General features: G+C 35.5%; 1 protein-coding gene across 1 annotated transcript; it reads left to right on the forward strand.

The window, feature by feature from the left end:
- The first annotated feature begins 29 nt into the window (after positions 1-29).
- Positions 30-5,179, forward strand: LOC124937691 (CRM-domain containing factor CFM2, chloroplastic). Its single transcript, XM_047477996.1, has 11 exons — positions 30-824; positions 933-1,461; positions 1,535-1,665; positions 2,049-2,357; positions 2,443-2,599; positions 3,007-3,299; positions 3,444-3,503; positions 3,595-3,909; positions 3,994-4,174; positions 4,617-4,747; positions 4,833-5,179. Exons 1-11 carry the CDS (start codon positions 114-116, stop codon positions 5,103-5,105), a joined length of 3,090 nt encoding a protein of 1,029 aa, XP_047333952.1. The 5' UTR covers positions 30-113; the 3' UTR covers positions 5,106-5,179.
- Positions 5,180-19,714: the final 14,535 nt, after the last annotated feature.

Consider the following 19,714-nt stretch of genomic DNA (forward strand, 5'->3'; position numbering starts at 1 on the left):
ATTTGGAAGACCCTGTGGAGTCCTATCCAACTTACCCTTAGCCGGCGCCGGCCTGATTCGGACGCCATTTGCAAGAACAGAATTGAACTATCTTCTTTATGTAATCCACACAAATGTCGTCGATTTTCATATTCAATCACCAACCCTTTGTATCATCCAAAACCCTCACTAAACCCTCTTATTACTTCCATATTCAAAATCTTCTTCCTTTCCAAAAACCTAACCTTCCCCACAGACTTATCCGCTTTCGTTCTTCCGCTGCTGCCGTAAACCATGCCGATTCGCAAACACTTCCTCAATCCGCCATTAAAAGAATCGCCGAGAAGCTTCGCAGCCTCGGTTACGTCAGTGACGACGAGGACGATGTTAAACGAACCGACGACACGAAGAATACTTCACCAGGCGAGATATTTATTCCTCTTCCCAAACACTTGCCAAAGTACCGAGTTGGCCACACGATAGACACGAGCTGGAGCACACCGGAGAATCCGGTTCCGGAGCCTGGATTTGGAAACGCGATACAGAGGTTTCACGAATTGAGGAATGGTGTTAGGAGAGAAAAAATTAAGGAGAAAGAGAAGGGAATAGTTGAGAGGAAAGAGAAAGTGCCGACCTTTGCGGAGCTGACATTGCCCAAGGAGGAGCTTCGGAGACTGAGAGCAAGCGGAATTGGATTAAAGTTGAAATTGAAGGTTGGAAAAGCGGGGATTACAGAGGGTATAGTCAATGGAATTCACGAAAGGTGGAGGAACACCGAGCTTGTTAAGATTGTATGTGATGATATTTGCAGGTTGAACATGCAGAGGACTCATGATTTACTGGAGGTTAGCCTTATTCCATATAATCAATCAAACTGTTACTTTCTCAAATCATTGTCATTCTAATTTGTGTTCTTGTAAGATGTTGTTTTAAACTGTTCTTCTTGTTCTCAGAAAAAAACTGGCGGCATTGTTATTTGGAGGTCAGGGAGTAAGATTATACTGTACAGAGGGGCTAATTATAAATATCCTTATTTCTCAGCTGAAAATCCTTTGGGTGAAACAAAATCAAGAGAGGACTCGGCCATAGAAATGAATAAGGAAGAAGATTCATTTGTCATAGAGGACACTGCAAATGATTCATCTGCTGCTGCTGCTGGTGGACCAAGTTTGTCCACTAAAACGAATAAGCCACCAATTGTAAAAGGTGTCGGCTATCAAAGTAGAGTACGATTCCAGCTTCCTGGTGAGTTGCAAATGATTGAAGAGGCTGATCGTTTGTTAGATGGATTGGGTCCAAGATTTACAGATTGGTGGGGATGTGAGCCTCTGCCTGTTGATGCTGATCTTCTACCTGCAGTTATTCCTGGTTTCAAGAAGCCCTTCCGTCTTCTTCCTTATGGTGTCAAACCTACACTAACTAATGATGAATTGACAATACTGAAGAGACTTGGTCGACCTTTACCATGTCATTTTGCATTGAGTGAGTAATGGTTTCTTACAGACAGAAATTTCCTGAAAGCATTCTCATATTAGGTATACATGGTTTTTATCAGGTAGAAACCGCAAACTTCAGGGATTGGCAGCTTCAATTGTGAAGCTCTGGGAAAAATGTGAGATTGTAAAAGTTGCAGTTAAGAGAGGAGCCCAGAACACTAATAGTCAATTAATGGCTGAAGAGCTGAAGGTTGGTAAATACATTAGGAATCTATTGTTTCATTTATTTCCCTTTGCTTTGCAGTATACAACTTTGCTTGCCTCCTATAATAAGGGTAAATGACCATTTTTGTTGGGACACTGACTCCTAATAGTTGTTTCACTTTGTCTGTTCATAGTAGTACATGGATTCCTTTTTTCAGTTGATGCCTTTTATTGTCATAAAACACACTTAATTTTGTATAAACTTATGTGCTACAATTATATAGTTTTACAATATCAACTTGTCATGGACTAAGCTTAATAGAATATCTTTACTTTGTGAATCATAGTTAAATTTATTAATTGGGTGAAATTTTCTCATTTTTTGCTTCCTTCTCAGACAATATATTGATTCAAAGTGAACTGTTGCAGCGGCTTACTGGAGGGTCCCTTCTTTCACGGGACAGTGAGTTTTTTGTTCTCTATAGAGGAAAGGATTTCCTGCCTGCTGCAGTTTCTTCCGCAATTGAAGACCGGAGGAAAAATGTTAATAGAGTTGAGAAGAAGGCATTATTCGATTCCAAATTGTCTCTGCCGGAGCACTCACACAATAGCATGAACGATGGTTCTCAAGATGACTGTGATGTGAAAAGCAACCAGATAAATAATCCTTTATCTGAAGAAATGAAATTGAAGACTACTGAAGCTGCTATTAAAAGGACTAGCTCCAAATTGGAAACGGTATGTTTCTCATTTCTCAAAGATGCTGAAGCTGTATTTTTTAGTTCATCTCTAATTAGTTATGTATACCATGTTCCAACTACAGACATTACAAAAGAAAATGAAGGCAGAGAAGCTTCTTGCTGAACTGGAGAAAGAAGAACTTCACCAAGTTGCTGAAGTTGATAAGGAAGGCATTACTAAAGAGGAAAGGTTTATGCTGAGGAAAGTTGGTTTGCAAATGGGGCCATTCTTGCTCTTGGGTAAGTTATTATTGAGCCTATTTTGAAACTAGTATTTTGTAAAAAATTGTCACAATCGTGATCTCAATGAAAAATCTTCAAAATTAAAACTGGAAGTGATATTTTTGTTTTCTTGTTTGGTATAAAAAAAATTCTCGATCATGATACAGATTATAGTGTGATTTTTCTTGCTTCATTTGGTATACAAATTATTTTCTAAATCATGATCCTATTTTATGATTTGATTGTTGACAAACATAACTAATGTAGATTTTTTAGGATCCTAAGTTGTCATGCTTTTAGCTAGAACAGTTGATTAGTGTCCCAGTAAGAATAAACATTTGAGAACATCCCATGTATTTGACATGAAAGTTCTCGCTATTGTGAACTCGACGAGAACTTACATGCTTTTCTTTTATGCTTACCAGGTAGAAGAGGTGTCTTTGATGGAACAATTGAGAACATGCATCTACACTGGAAGTATAGAGAACTTGTGAAAATAATTTGTGGTGGAAGAAATATAGAAGAGATTCATGGAGTAGCACGTGTGCTTGAGGCAGAGAGTGGTGGAATCTTAATAGCTGTGGAAAGAGTGAGTAAAGGTTTTGCAATAATAGTATACCGAGGAAAGAACTATGAACGTCCTACTAGCTTGAGGCCTGAGACACTCTTAAACAAAAAAGAGGCAATGAAACGCTCTTTGGAAGCCCAACGCCGTGAGGTAAAGGATAATTTCTCTACTTTTTTCTTGAATTTCATTAGCATCTTTGTTATTTATTATTTTTTGTACTGTACTAATGTTCATACAGTATATAGTTTTCACCCTAATATAATACTGGTTGTGTGTTTGCTTTTCATAATGCAGTCCTTGAAACTTCACGTTTTGAAGCTTAACGACAGTGTAGATGATTTGAAGCTACAGTTGGTATGTGTTGGCATTGAATTTGTTTCTCTTTTTCATTCTTATTTTGGGGTGTTCTGTAAAGTATAAACTCCATTGGTCTATTTTGGCACAGGACAAGGACAAGGAAACAATCAGGTCTCTGGATCTGCTTGAAGTAGATGGATCACAAGCAAGCGCGGAGCAAGAACACAAACACGTGTTAAATGAAGCAACAACCATAGCTGGATCATCGCATAAAGAAACATTGGCATCTTCATCTGTGAGTGACCAAGCCATAGCTGGATCATCGCATAAAGAAACATTGGCCTCTTCATATGTGAGTGACCGAGCCATAGCTGGATCAACGCATAAAGAAACATTGGCCTCTTCATCTGTGAGTGACCAAGGAGATGATACCGACTCTGTGTTATGTCACGACGATAATGAGGTATATATATTATTTCTTCTCAATGTATTTAAATCATATCTAGCTTAGTTATTGATGGGAAACATTATTTTCTGCCTGCTGCAGTCACTCGGTGCAATAAGCTTCATTCCAAAAAATAACAAAAAATTCCATGTTTTTCATGGCAATGACATGAAAAATAGTGATAAGCCATCCAGATCTCTACAACTTTCCAATAAAGAGAAACTTGCTTTAAGGAAACAGGCTCTCAGTATGAAAAAGCGGCAGCGTCCTGTGCTTGCTGTAGGTAAGTAATGCTAAGTGCCCAACAGACTTTCTGGTGTTTTATTTATGTACTCGTGTTTTGGTTATAGTGGCTTATGTCTTAATGGGAGTTATCCTTCTAAGTGCTAAGGGATCTAAATAAACCATTATCTCATCAACAATCATTTATTCCCTTCTATCATTCAAATCATTAACTAAAATATTAAATCGGAAGGATGATAATTTATCTAAATAAACCACTTTCTTCACTAATATTAAAAAAAACAAATTTGAAATGACCCCAGATCAAACACCAATTCCTAGTTTCTTTGGAATCCAATCTCGGGATCTTCCATTAAAATTAGTGTCTATCCATATTTTTCTTAACAAAAAGATGTAATTTGTGAGCTTAAGCTTTGAAAAGTAGTATTTTGTTTTCCTGGCTATAGATGAATAAACTGAAGTGAATGACTCAACATTGTCAGGAAAGAGTAACAGTATAACTGGAATTGCTAAAACAATCAATACCCACTTTGAAAAGCATCCTCTGGCCATAGTGAATGTGAAAGGAAGAGCCAAGGGAACTTCAGTCCAGGAACTGGTCTTCAAACTTGAGGTATGTTGCTGTTTTTCTTAATTAAATTTGAATTGTGAACTATTTCATCTAGATCTTTGTTATTAAATAAGTCAAGTTCTAACAGGAAGCAACAGGTTCCGTCTTAGTCTCACAAGAGCCAAGTAAAGTGATACTCTACCGAGGTCAGGGAGCTGGGGATAATAAATTAGCCAGTAGAAAGAGCTCAAAAAAATTAGCAGCAGAGGGCAGAAATGGTGAGGTTGCCCGGTCTCTTGTTTCTCCACAACTACTGATGGCCATGAGAATTGAATGTGGGTTGCTTGATGATAAGAAAGAGCAGGACGAAGAAGATGAAGTAGTTTCGGTAGTTTCTGGTACAGATACAGTTCTTGAGTAGAATTAAGGGTTAGATGAGAAACAGATTGTAGAAGGAGAAGAGAACATGAAAGACTTTATGATATCTTTTATAGAGATTCTTGATTCTATTTATATTTAGGCCAAGAAATCTTTTCTGACAAACGGTTTAACCAACTAATTACATGGCATAACTAACTGACCACAATCGTAACTACAGATAACTTGAAGGACTTATTTTTAATATTTGCTTAATTGCTGCCCTTATTCTAGAAAGTCCATCTTCACCCTCCCTCCATTTGTAGCAGTCGGATCCTGGGTGTAGGGGTTCAGCCGGTTAAACGGTTCCAGTTAATACCGATTTTGACTTTTATTTTACAAACCGGTTAACCGGCCGTTAATGGTATCGGTTCTAGTTCTACCGGTTTTGATCGGTTCCGGTCGATAACCAGTTTAACCAGGAACCGATAAATCAATTTTTTTTAAATTAAGTAATAAATTTATAAAATATTTTTTTAAAATTATTGTTTGTATTTTCTTATTGAGAAATGATAATATCAACGAATGAGTAGCGAAAGCAAGGCCACGAATCTACGTGGCCTTGCCAGCTAGGAGAGAGAGAAAAAAAAAGAAAAAAATAAAGAAAAACGTTTCAGTTTCCCCCTTCTTCTTTCCTCTCTCTTTCTTCTTTTCATTTATTCTTTCCGGCGATTTTTCTCTTCTCTGGCGATTTTTCTCTCCGGCGGCGGCATCTCCGACTTCTTCAACTTTATTCATCTTCTTTCTTTCGATCGAAAATGGTAGGTCTTTTCCTTCGGGTATTTCTGTTCACTTCACTGTCTGCATTCGTAAATATCTTTTCTCTTTTTCAGGCTGGTGGTCCAGGTACATCTCCAAGCAAGACTCCAAAATCTCCAAGGACAAGGTAAATAACATCTCCTTTAGAATCCTAAAACATTTTGATGATTTGAAGACCGTTTAGGTTTTTGCAGTTAGGGTTAGGGTTTAGGGTTAGGGTTATGGATTTTTATGATTCTGCTGATTCTAATGATTTTAACGATAGAAATGGTTGATTTTGTGTTTATTTGCTTCTATGTGATGATTTATGTGATTTTTGATATGTTTGGCTGTTATGGGTCCCGAAAGTGTTGTTTCGGGGACCCGAAAGTATGATTACATAGTCCAGAAATTTGATTTTGATATGTTTTTTGAATGAACGGTCCCGAAAGTGTGGTTTCGGGACCCGAAAGTGTTGTTTCGGGACCCGAAATGTGTTGTTTCAGGACCCGAAATGTGTTGTTTCGGGACTCCAAAATTGAATTTTGATATGTGTGGCTGTTATGAGTCCCGAAATGGGTGGTTTCGGGACCCGAAATGGGTGGTTTCGGGACCCGAAATGGGTGGTTTCGGGACCCATAAATCTGATTTTGTAATGTTTGGCTGTTATGGGTCACGAAAGTGTGGTTTCGGGACCCGAAATGGGTGGTTTCGGGACCCATAAATCGGATTTTGTAATGTTTGGCTGTTATGGGTCCCGAAAGTGTGGTTTCGGGACCCGAAATGGGTGGTTTCGGGACCCATAAATCGGATTTTGTAATGTTTGACTGTTAAGGGTCCCGAAAGTGTGGTTTCGGGACCCGAAATGGGTGGTTTCGGGACCCGAAATGTTGTTTCGGGACCCGAAATTTAATTTTTTAACTTGTTTTCTCTTGGTTTTTAACTTGCTTTAACTTTGTTTCTCTTAGATTATCTGTTTCATGTTTTTTAAATGTTTATCTTTTGTTTTTGTAGGGCAAATAAACGTAAAAAGAATGCCCAAGAAGCAGCATCTCCCAAAGCAGTTCACAAATCCCCAAAAGCTCCCAAATTAGTTCCGAAATCCCCTAGAGCAGCAGCTCCCAAAGCAGCCCCACACAACCTTTTTTTAACTAGGACATCTTCTTTTGGCCTTTTCAATCTTCTCCAACTTCTGTCTAATGATCAAAAGGAGGCTGTGAAGTCAATAGGCTTTGGCCATCTACTTTCATTATCACTTTCAAAATGCCCCGGGGAGATATCCCGTTATCTAGTGAGGCAGTTTGACTGTGATAAATGTTCTTTCACTCTAGAGAATGGCGAGGAAGTGAAAATCGAAGAAGAAGATGTTGAAATGGTATTGGGTCTCCCCAGAGGGGAGTTGGACATTGTAGAATATCAGAATAACGAGACTGATGACAAGCTGAAGGCATTTAGGACTCGATGGGGTAACCCTATTAATGGCGCTCCTTTAGTGACTGCTATGCCGACGAAAATGATTGAGAACAAAGCTGCTGACAACAATTTTAAGATAGACTTCGTATTATTTGTTGTCAGCTGCTTTCTCTAGTGTGATCACTTAGGTCAACTATCAAGGTACTATCATTTTTGTTATTTCATTTGCATGACAACTTATATGACATGTTAATAAATCCTCAAATAAGTTTTTTCCCCTTGCAGGTATAGAATTCTGAAATCTATTTCAGATGTTCATAATATCAAGAAGTTCAATTGGTGCAAATTTGTACTTGAAGGATTAGTTCAATCATGCGCAAAAGTGAAGGAGAATGAAAAACGACATTTCCAAGGACCACAGACGTTCCTTATTGTAAGTTATCCGTTACTTAATTTCTCTGTTTGCAAAAATAATTGGTTTTAATTAACATATGTTTGTGTTCAGTTGTGCTACGTGTATAGGGTGAGCAACCCACAACTGGGAGGAGTTAATGACCGTCGATTTCCAATACTGTCATGTTGGAATGACACGACTTTGAAGTTTAGACTGGATACGGAGATTGAAAATAGAGGATTCGGACGAGGAAGCGTTGTGGGATGAATTCCACTACCGGGGATGTGGGGGATAATGATGAGGAGGATATGAATGAGGGGGTGTCTGAGACCCCAAAGGCGGCGGCGGCAGCAGCAGCAGAACCTAGGAATAGGTCACCACCTAGGAATAGGTCACCACCTCGGATGAGGCCACTTAGGATGAGGTCAGAACCAACGCAATCAACACCTACGAATCAAGGCCTACCTATGAATATAACACCTATTAACACGGCAGGTCCGGACTTTGATAAACTGACTTTTATAGAGAATTTGGCGTGGATTGCTAAATGTACGTTGTTTATTGAAAAATCCACGAGAAGACTGGAATCTTTAACTTCAGGCTGGGATGCAACGCCAATGTATGACAACGCCCTCCACGTAATTTATAGAGCAATGGACCGTAATAAACCTTTTAGGGATGCCATGCACAGATACTTCAAAGATCGAACACCCACTGAGGATCATGGGGTAAACGATCAGGACGCTCACACCGAGGGGGCTCACACTGAGCGTGCTCACAGTGAGGGGGCTCAAACTAAGGTAGCTCACACTGAGGTGGGTGTTCTCGAAGAGGAAGATGAAGATGAAGTACCTGAAAAAGATGGATCTCCAAGAAAAAGAAGGAGAAATCCAGTGCGACATATGAAAATTCCAGCACGCCTTAAATCTCCATACATGACGCAGAACAAGCCGACGAAGATCATCCAGCCTGCCCCTCAAACTCATGATGTCGCGGGAAAAGAATTGGTTGCTTCCAAAAAACAGAAGAAATATCCCATACATATGATGGAACTTCTAGCAAGCCTTCAATCTCAATATATGAAGAAGAACAAGCAAAGAAATCTAGAGTTCTATCATTTTGTCAATATGGAATACCGAGATGAAGTCGTTGTGGGATTCATTTATGCAGTTGATTCGAATGCCAGGTAAATCAATATTTCATAGTTTGTTAAATCATGTTTGTTTGGCTGAATTAATGGTCCCGAAAGTGTGATTTCGGGACCCGAAAATGGTGGTTTCGGGACCCGAAATAAGTGTTTTGGGACCCGGAAAGGATGGTTTCGGGACCCGAAAGGTGGTTTCGGGACCCGAAAAGGGTGGTTTCGGGACCCGAAAGTTTGATTTTTAACTTGTTTTCTTCTTTATCTGGTTTCAGCAAGGAAGTATTATATGTATCCGAGCTTACCAATATCAACATAGAGCAATTTCAATCAATGAAAAATGAATGCCATGTTGAAAGTGGGATAATTGATGCGTGGGCAAACATGATCACTCTTCACTGCAAATCAACTTCCGACTCGAAAATAGTATTTTCGACAGTCGTTTCTGTAAGTCTCTATATCTTTCATTGTTGTTTAAACCAATTATCTCTTATTCTGATGTTGATTTCATTTGCAGGACTTTTGGAGCATGAAAGACCTTTTCATTGAAAGATTGGTTGAAGAAATGAGAATTTTCGAATTAACTCCCGAACACATGAAAACTGCTAAGCTGGTAAGTCATTTTTTATATTATCTGATTTTTGATTATATGTGTCATCTAAATCTTGGTGATATTCTTGCAGATATTTTTCCCAATTTTATATGAAACTCACTATTATGTGGTTGTCATCAATATGCGAAACCAAGCAATTGAAGTCCTCGACAACCTCCCACTGGACCCAGATATTGAATGGGATGATAAATATGTCACAACTCGGCAACTGGTAACGCTGAAGTCTTTTTTACACATAATGTATTGACTTCTTTGAAAGTGTTTATTAACTTCTTTGGTAAAACAGGTACAGAACGTTGTGGACTACTTCCAAACTATCGACCAAGGGATCGCGGATAAAATTGCTCAATTCCCGTTCAATGTTTTGAAATTACCTTGGCAAGACAGTTCAAATAAAACGGATTGCGGAATATACTGTATGAGACATATTCATTGGTACACGGGCGATACACCAAATTGGAATTGTGGTATAACGATAGAAAATGTAAGTTACATATTTTCACATTTCATTTGTTTTACAAATCTTTAATAACCGCTGAATTATAATTTCCTACAGGCAAGGGGAATGCTTGAAGCATTGCGAGTCAAATACACTGCAATGATCATCCGTTCAAACTTAAACAAAAATATCCAGAACATCTTAAAGAAGTTTGTAGACCTTTTAAAAGTGAAATGTCCTGAAACATATAAGTTGTATGATAACAGCAACTCTTAATTAATTTAGTACATTTTTTGTCTTCAATTATAATCATGTATAAACTAAGTTAAAACCCAAGTATAAACTAAGTTAAAACAAGTTAAAAACCAAGTATAAAATAAGTTAAAAACCAAGTATAAACTAAGTGGTTTTGGGACCCGAAATGGGTGGTTTCGGGACCCGAAAGGTTGTTTCGGGTCCCGAAATAAGGTGTTTCGGGACCCGAAAGGTTGTTTCGGGGCCCGAAATAGGGTGTTTCGGGACCCGAAATATGTGGTTTCAGGACCCGATATAAGGTGTTTCGGGACCCGAAAGGTGGTTTCGGGACCCGATATAAGGTGTTTCGGGACCCGAAAGGTGGTTTCAGGACCCGAAAGGTGGTTTTGGGACCTGAAATATGTGTTTTCGGGACCCGAAACGTGGTTTCGGGACCCGAAACGTGGTTTCGGGACCCGAAATAAGGTATTTCGGGACCCGAAATAAGGTGTTTCGAGACCCAAAATAATGTGTTTCGGGACCCGAAAGGTGGTTTCGGGACCCGAAATAAGGTATTTCGGGACCCGAAATAAGGTGTTTAGATTTTTAACTTGTTTTCTCTTGGTTTTTAACTTGCTTTAACTTGGTTAGACTATCTTCGTTAGAAATGAAAGGACAAGAATGATAAAAATGTAAAAATATTCAAAGTTATAACATGATCAAAATAAGTACTATCTTCGTTGAATGTTATCACCACACGCATGATCTTCGACATATACTTGAGAGGACAAAAGTGATGTGAATGATAATTGAGTTGAATGTGGATCATTCCATTGTTGTTGTTGTGTTGAATCCAAAACTGTAGATGTTGTGGCCGTATTTCCCTTCTTTTTTGATCTCGAAGTCTTGGAGATTTTTTCAATTAAAGATTGTTTCCTCTTTGTTGGTGGTCGTTCTCGACTTCTAACTTTCTTAGGAGAGTGTATCAAAATGGATGTAGCGGGAGATTGAAATGGAGATGGAGATGGAGATGCTTCTATGCTTTGGTCTTTAGATGCTTCAGTGCTTCCATGGTTAAGTGACATAAACTGTTCCATCAAGCCTTTTATTCCGTTCATCCAAAAAGAACAAGTTACTTCCGATTTTACTCCAACTTGTTGAACCTCTTGCATCAATCGAGTTAGACTATTGTGACGTTTTTTTTCTTCCACGGACATATCTGAATCATAAATGTTGGTGATATTTTGATACCCACGCTTAATATCTTTACGCCACTGGTCCATTATATAATACATTGGTACCTCATTCACCCTCATTTTTTTCAACACAGCCATGATATGTCTACACAAAATACCTCTGAACTCAAACAATCGACATTCACATTTCACATTGCAATCCTTTTCGGTGTAATGTACTTTGTAAGAAACATCTCTTAGATGTTCTCCATTAACCCCCAACATGATTTCCTCAACTCTAAATATAGAAACTGGACCTTCCTCTTCAATGGCTGAGATGTCGCACAACATCAAACCTCTAACTTCTACTTGAACCAATCTAAATATATCTGGAGTGTATAAGTTTTGGTATTGCCTTTCGAAGGCAAATCCACTAACAGTTGGTATCAAAGAATTAAACGATTGGAAATCCAATTTCTTTTCTCTCTCGATATTTCTCAACAGAGCCCTATCATATTGCTCGACAAATTGTTTGAGGGATGTTTTGGACTGCACGTAGTCATCAAAGAAGGCGTTCATACTTTCACTCCGTTGAGATGTTGACATCCCGGCCCAAAATTGTCCTTTGACATAAATAGGTATCCATTTAGATCTTTCCAAATATAAAGATTTCAACCAAACATTATCTTCCAACTGATAATCTTCAATTAGTCTATTCCAATCCTCTTCGCATTGTTGAATATTTATGGAATTGTATACAATGTTTTTCAGCCTCTTCTTTATTAGATGGTATTCATTATGGCTTCCAAGTTTTATAGGAAGTTTCTTCATTATATGCCACAAACAAAATCGATGATGCGTTTTAGGAAATACCTTCTCAATTGCAATCGCCATGGATCGACATTGGTCTGTGATTATGGCATTGGGAGGTCTATCATGCATACATTCCAACCAAGTTTTAAACAACCATGTGAAAGAATTTGAATCTTCACTTGACAATAACCCACATCCAAGCAAAATGGATTGACCATGATGATTAACACCAACAAACGGAGCGAAAGGCATGTCATAGCGATTTGTTAAATATGTTGTATCGAAAGAGATAACATCATGAAAATCTTCAAAGGCAGCCCTGCACCTACCATCTGCCCAAAACACGTTTTTAATTCGGGATTCCTCGTCCAAATCAATAAGGTAGAAGAAGTTTGAGTTCCTGGTTTGCATTCTTAAGAAATAATTAGTGAGTGCTTCAGCATCCCCAATCCCTAACCTCAACCACCGTGCTTCTGTAACGTAATTTCTACATGTCCTCTCATCGAAAGACATGTTTTCATACCCTCCAGCTTCAACTACAAGTGATTGAAATGTTTTGGCCACAGTTATTCCAGCTTCATCGTTTGTATCCAATCTCATCTTTACATTTCCGTCAATTACTTTGTAGGATCTAACATGACGTATTCTCTTAGGGCTTAAAGAATGGTTGTGCTCAAGAGAAATACTTGTTATCACATATTCCCCTTCATTTCGAACAACAACATTAATCTTTGCTTTACAATCTGTCTTCGTTATTGGTCTAGGCTGATGAAACTTGTTTTTTGACTTCGATTCTTTCAGAAAACTCTTGGCACAACCAATGCTGAAGTATTTCCTCTTACCACCTACATTTTTGCTCCCTAATTTGGTAATGCCGAATCCCGTTAAGTGGGCATATGATGTGTAGAATTCAAGAAGTTTTTCTTCGGAGGAAAATGTCATTCCAACACTAGGAATGTGATTGCAAAAATTAAGTGAAACCGTAAGAAAAAAGTCCATAAACCACTCATTTCGGGTCCCGAAACCACCCTTTTTGGGTCCCGAAACCACCCTTTTCGGGTCCCGAAACCAACAATTTCGGGTCCCGAAACCACCTTTTCGGGTCCCGAAACCACCCATTTCGGGTCCTGAAACCACCTTTCGGGTCCCGAAACCAACCATTTCGGGACAAGGAAGGACCCTTTCGGGTCTCGAAACCAACCATTTCGGGACAAGGAAGGACCCTTTCTTGTCCCGAAACCAACCATTTCGGGACAAGGAAGGACCCTTTCTTGTCCCGAAACCAACCATTTCGGGACAAGGAAGGACCCTTTCTTGTCCCGAAACCAACCATTTCGGGACAAGGAAGGACCCTTTCTTGTCCCGAAACCAACCATTTCGGGACAAGGAAGGACCCTTTCTTGTCCCGAAACCACTAGATCTGTTTAGGGTACCTTTCGGGTTCAACATGGGTGGATCTGTTCAGGTTAAGTTCTTCATCTACTGGGTTGTTCAAGTTCGGTGCTTCGGTTTCCTGAAAATTCAAACAGTTTAAATCCATAAATACTTATGTAAAATGTAAACCCTAGATCTGTAAAATCTAAACCCTAGATCTATAAAATCTAAACCCTAGATCTATTCAAAAAAAAAATAAAGATCCTTAAAAAGGATACCATGGAGAAGTAAATGCTGCCGTAGAAAGAAATAAATGCAGCCGGAGAAGAGAAATAAATGCAGTCGGAGCCGGAGAAGAGAAATAAATGCAGTCGGAGCCGGAGAAGAGAAAGAAATGAAGCGTTTCAGAGAGAGAAAGAAATGCAGAAATATGAAACCCTATTGGGTGAAAGAGGATATGCATAAACGTTTTAATTTTTTTTTTTTCTCTCTCCTAGCTGGCAAGACCACGTAGGATTCGTGGCCTTGCTTTCGCTAACCCTTCGTTGGGTTTATCATTCCTCTTTCTTATTATACTATTCTCCCTCCTTTCTTGTCTCTATTATAATATATTATATTATTATAATATAATATAATATAAATATATTATATTATATTAATATATTTTATTGATATATTTAGAAATATGTTATAATATATAATTTTATTGTAACAATATAATATATTTTATAGTTATTCTGTTAGTTTTTATATGTTTCTTGAGAAAATTCAAATTTATTATGTCGATTAGTCTTTGACCAACTAAGTATAAACGAATATGATTGAATCCCCTCCTCAACCGATAGAACGAGAAGTGTAATCGGGAAATTTTAATTTATAACTTTAATTTTAGGTGTTTCCGTGTTGAAATTATTGGAGAGAAAGTTAAAACATGAAGTGAATGATGAACTTTGAAGACTATTTTACATCAAGTTTCAATTTGCTCAACTATTTTGATTTTTTTAATTTATAATTTCACGTTATTGTATCGTTATAAAAACAATTTTACATATTTTAATGAAATTATTTCAATTTATTTTTAATTTATTTTTATAAAATTTTATATAGATTAGAATGTTTTTTAAAAATTATTCTATCAAACTTATTTATAAAATAACTAATACAAATTATAAAATATAAAAGTATATAATTAAATTATTACCGGTTAAACCGTTAGAAAAATAGGGAAACCAAAAACTGAACCATTTAACCGGTAAAAAACCGATTAATCGAAACCGCTAGAACCAGTTAACCAATAAACTGTTAAAATGAAACCGGTTAACTATCGGTTCAGTTGGGTTACCAATTTTCCGATTTTTTTCATAGTCCTACCTAGGTGTATACTCATATTACTTAGTAGGAATATATATTTATATATATATATATATATATTCATACTATAAATATTTATATGAAAAAAAATCTTACTTAGGCAACTAATTAGATGTACTAATAAAAAATTATTTAATCATACTATTATCGTATCAAAAATTAGTTTATTTAGTCTCTTTTAGTAATTTAATTTTTATTTTTAAATTTATTAATTCAATATTAATATTTTTTTCTTTTTTTCATTAACTAAATCAAATAATTTATTTCATTTTTTTAATTTTTATTATTTTTATATTAATTTTTCTTTTTTATTTAATCTTTTTTTTTTATTAGTTTTTAATTTTTATAATTCTTAAATTCTCATATTTTTAAAAAAATTTAACAACTTATTTATATATTTTATGTTTTATTGTAATATTTTTTTAAAAAATTTATTTCTTATTTATTTTAATATTAATAAAAATGAAATTAATAATTTTTTATTTAATTTTTATTCATAACTTATAATTGTAATAAGAAAATTGTTTATTATTATTCTTTTGGTTCGGTGTTTGATGAATGACTTGTTATTATTATCACATTCTTGATTATTAATTTATTTATTTTTGTGTTGTATTGAAGAATATTTATTATTAAAATGATTGAGACCAAACAATTTTAAAATAATTAATAATTAATAATAAATGTTAATATAAAAAAAATCTAAAATTAAAATAATTAGTGATGAATGTTTATATATTAATATTTAATTAATAAATACATAAATTAAAAAATAAAAGTTAACTATGGTTTATTAGAAGAGGTCAAATGAGCTAATTTTTTTTTATAGTAGGTATGTTTAAATGACATTTTATCAGTATATAGTTTAAGTGAGATAGTTGTACAAGTATATATACATTTAAGTGAGCTTTTCTTCTAGTTGTATTTTTTTTTTTTGGTCTGAAAAGTGTAGTTCTAATAGACAAAAAAAAAAAAAAAAAAAAAAAAGTCACGAATTTAAAATTCTCACCCCAAACGTTTTAAAAAAAAGTAAAAATAATAAACAACTCTGTTAACCAATAACATAAATTTTTCATAAAATAATGTTTATTTCTAAATTACTAAGTCTGAGTACATACATAATAATAAAAATATTATTACTAAATTATTACTCTTAAATCTATTAAAAATAAAGTTACTCCCTATAATATCGGGGAAATTTGACTAAATAACCTCAAAGATGAGGTTATTTGAGCTGGTGGTAAGTTACTAATTAAATTGCGTTCGTGCTCTTTTTGTTTTTTTTTGACGAAATTGCCCTTGTAGCGAAACGCTAAGGGACTTAGCCTTTCGCTAAGTGGTAATGTGTGAAACGTCCAGATTACCCTTACTATTTAATATATCACAGCCTATTTTTTTATTTCTTTTTTCTCCTTCTCTCTCTTCCCGCTCTTCTCCTCCTTCTCTCTAAACTGGGCGGCGGCAATCGGCGGCGACGGCGAAATCCACGACGATGAGCTCCACGACGAGCACAAGCACAGTTCCACTTGGTATGTTTATCCTATGATACTTCAAGTTTATTATTGATGTTTGGTTTATGCATCTTCGAATCTGTTGTTTAGGGTTTACTTTTCGTTTCACTAAGTGCTTAGCGTTTCGCTAAGTGCTTAGCGTTTCGCTAAGTGCTTAGCGTTTCGCTAAGTACTTAGCATTTCGAAATGGATATTTTAAACCTTATTTTTTATTATTATTATTATTATTATTATGCATTGTTAAGCTATCTAGAGATTTTCCCATCTCTTTTAAAGATTATACATAATACAAAGGATATGTTAAGCATTTTCAACCATTTAGATAATTTTGGATAAAGTCTGCCTGTTTAAAGTACATAGATATATTTTATTATTATGTATTTAGATAATCAAGAAACGAAAATAATAGAAATAGTAGATAGATGATAGATAATCTTGGACAAAGTCTGTCTGATCCTTTACTCCCTGTGTATGTACAATTTCACCAATCCCTTTACATTTTATTTGATGTTAACTTGTTTGATTTATAGAAAGAGTTAAGAACAGTAGTAGATAGATAAATGATTAACATTGTTGAGAATGAACTGAACTGAACTGCATGCAGCACTAAAGGTCCAACAGTGGTAGGATGGGATAGGTGGTTTCAAGGAGCTCATAACTCACGAGGAGGACGCAAGCGCTGGATTTGAGTTAATCTTCTTCTACTTCTTCCCCAATCCCCGTCAAGACATGGAGAAGTAACATATACATCATCTGGACAGGGGAGATTGAAGGAAGATAATTTGTTGTAATTTTTTAATATAGCTAGAGAGAAAGAAAGAAAGAGAGGTGGGATGTTGATGAAGTTGGTGTTTTTTGGCTTTGTAATTTTGGTTATAGTTGTTGTAATTCTGTCATTGTTATAATTGTCATTGGTTACTAATGAATTTGATCACAATTCTCTTTTCTTACTTCTTTTGTTTGTTTGTATATGTTCAAGTTTGGCTGCAATAATAGATGATGTTCTCTGCAAATAAATCAGATAATATTGTCATTACAGATAATGACGAGTTTCTTCTTTACATCCATTTCGATGAAACATTGATTTTAAAACACAATAGACTTTCCAATAAATGTTCTTTTGGAGTTTCATTGAGGCTGACGACATCTTGTTCCTAACTGTTGTTGCTACCTGCATTGTGGGGTCCTCCGTTGTTGGTAAACGAAACACGACTCTATGAACCCGAGGAAAGGACCGGAGCTTTTTGTAGTGTTAGCAGGAGCCCCGAAGCTTTTTGTAGTGTTAGCAAGAGCAAAGATTATTTGTTTATTTGTATCAATTACTGTAAATATGTACTTCACTAATAAACTATAAATACCTTTATAGGGTACCTCTTGAGCTTGATTATATTGGTCTCGAGGTACTTTTAGTATATTTCTTCACGGGTAACGATACTTGTATCAAAACCGACCCGATAGTAGGAATAAGGTGTCACGAAGAGTACCTCTTGAATCTTAAAGAGATCACGACGACTAAATCCCCATCATAAAATCACAGTTAATATAGTGATATATTTGTGGTTTGTTTTGGATATTTATAGTCTATTTTCTCACGTCTTACAATAGCTAATATACTTTTTAAGAGTAAACTCTAGAATTTGTTTTTTAATCATATATAAATGAATGTCAAAAGTACAGAAAAAAGATGATGAATGTCAAAAGTACTGAAAAAAGGAACATTATATATTAATGCCACAAGAAACACACAAGTTAAAACAATTATATCTACATAGCCAAGTTTAGTTTAGTTGTCTCTAGCAACCTTATAAAAAGAAAGAACATGAACTGTATTTGCTGCAACAAACAGCAAAACATCGTCATCATCTTAATCTTAAGTAGCATTCACATACACATAACTAATAATAATAATAATAATAATAATACAACATTCCCTCCATCCCGATCTAAACAAAGAGTCTTCATCATAAAGGCAACAATAAGTCGCAAAGCTCAGTATCTGTACTCATGGGAGTGATGATCTTCAAAAAATGGATTATAACTATCGCTCCTCATCTTTGACTCCTTATCAGTCTGCACCATATGCAAGAGATTTCAGTGAAATTTTCAATTAGTTGCATAAAACATTTTTTTCATACCATTATCTGAACAAGGTCTAAAAAAGAAACGTCGTTGCGGGGATAACATATAATAACAAAAACAATTCTTTACAACTAAAGAAACAAAAAGGTAAACACTTAGCGAAATGGTAAGCACTTAGCGAAACGGTAAGCACTTAGCGAAACGGTAAGCACTTAGCGAAACGGTAAGCACTTAGCGAAACGGTAAGCACTTAGCGAAACGATAAGCACTTAGCGAAACGGTAAGCACTTAGTGAATCTTCCCTGAAACGGAACCAATATGAACCAAATAAGAACAGGTTAAATCGAAGGGTTTGAAATGAAGATAAGATAATGGAAACATGAACATAAATCGAATTAGGTTAAAGTTTTAAATAAAGATCTTCTTCTCCTTTGTTTTTCGACCTTCAAATCCTTAGAATCTTTCACCTGCATGCAAAATAAGTTTAGGGTTAGGGTTTGAAATGAAGATCGTGTAAATAAAAACATAAATCGATTTAAGTTAGGGTTTGAAATCAAGATCATGTAAGTTATGCCGCCTCCGTCGTCGTAGCCGCCGCCATCAAAGAAAGAACAAGAGAAGAGAGCGAAGAGAGAGAAATAAAATGAAAAAATTTAAGTATTTATACTAAACCTAATCCACTTAGAGAAACGCTAAGTTCCTTAGCGTTAGCGTTTCGCTACAAGGGCAATTTCGTCAAAAAATAATAATAAAAAGACCACGAGCGCAATTTATTTAGTAACTTACCACCCGCTCAAATAACCTCATTTTTTAGGTTATTTAATCAAATTTCCCGAATATCGCTCTTAGTCCATTAAAAATAAAGTCCATACATTTGAGTTAGCAAAATTATATTAAAAAATAACTAAAATTTTTAGTTTAAATATATATATATATATATATATATATATATATATATATATATATGGTAAACTAGGTAAATAATTCATACTAAAATAGTAAAAATCTCCAAATCTTTAACTATTTTAAGATCTAAATTTATAAAAATATTTCATAACTAAAATAAGTTTTTATCTCTAATTATCTTAAATATTATACTATTTGATCTCACAAATATTTTAAAAAGTATGGTAGAATTGACACACACTTTGAATTGAATTGAAATTTGTTTAAATTTCAAAATAATTAAATTTGTTACCTCCTAAAAAATTTAAATTATCTTAATATTTCACCTAGATTTGAAGATAAGGTGGTAAAAATGATCCAGTTCTTCTAATGGTGTCTACTAGATAGAGACCGAGATCGAGTGGCTCTGCCG

This window comes from Impatiens glandulifera, chromosome 5, assembly GCF_907164915.1.
Source record: "Impatiens glandulifera chromosome 5, dImpGla2.1, whole genome shotgun sequence".
NCBI lineage: Eukaryota > Viridiplantae > Streptophyta > Magnoliopsida > Ericales > Balsaminaceae > Impatiens > Impatiens glandulifera.

What these genes read in the sequence shown, in the direction of transcription:
- LOC124937691 (XM_047477996.1), top strand. Translation starts at nt 114, where the DNA reads ATGTCGTCGATTTTCATATTCAATCACCAACCCTTTGTATCATCCAAA. An exon ending in ACCATGTCATTTTGCATTGA is followed by an intron (nt 1,462 to 1,534) that starts GTGAGTAATGGT and finishes GGTTTTTATCAG; the next exon opens with GTAGAAACCGCAAACTTCAG. An exon ending in TATGTCACGACGATAATGAG is followed by an intron (nt 3,910 to 3,993) that starts GTATATATATTA and finishes TGCCTGCTGCAG; the next exon opens with TCACTCGGTGCAATAAGCTT.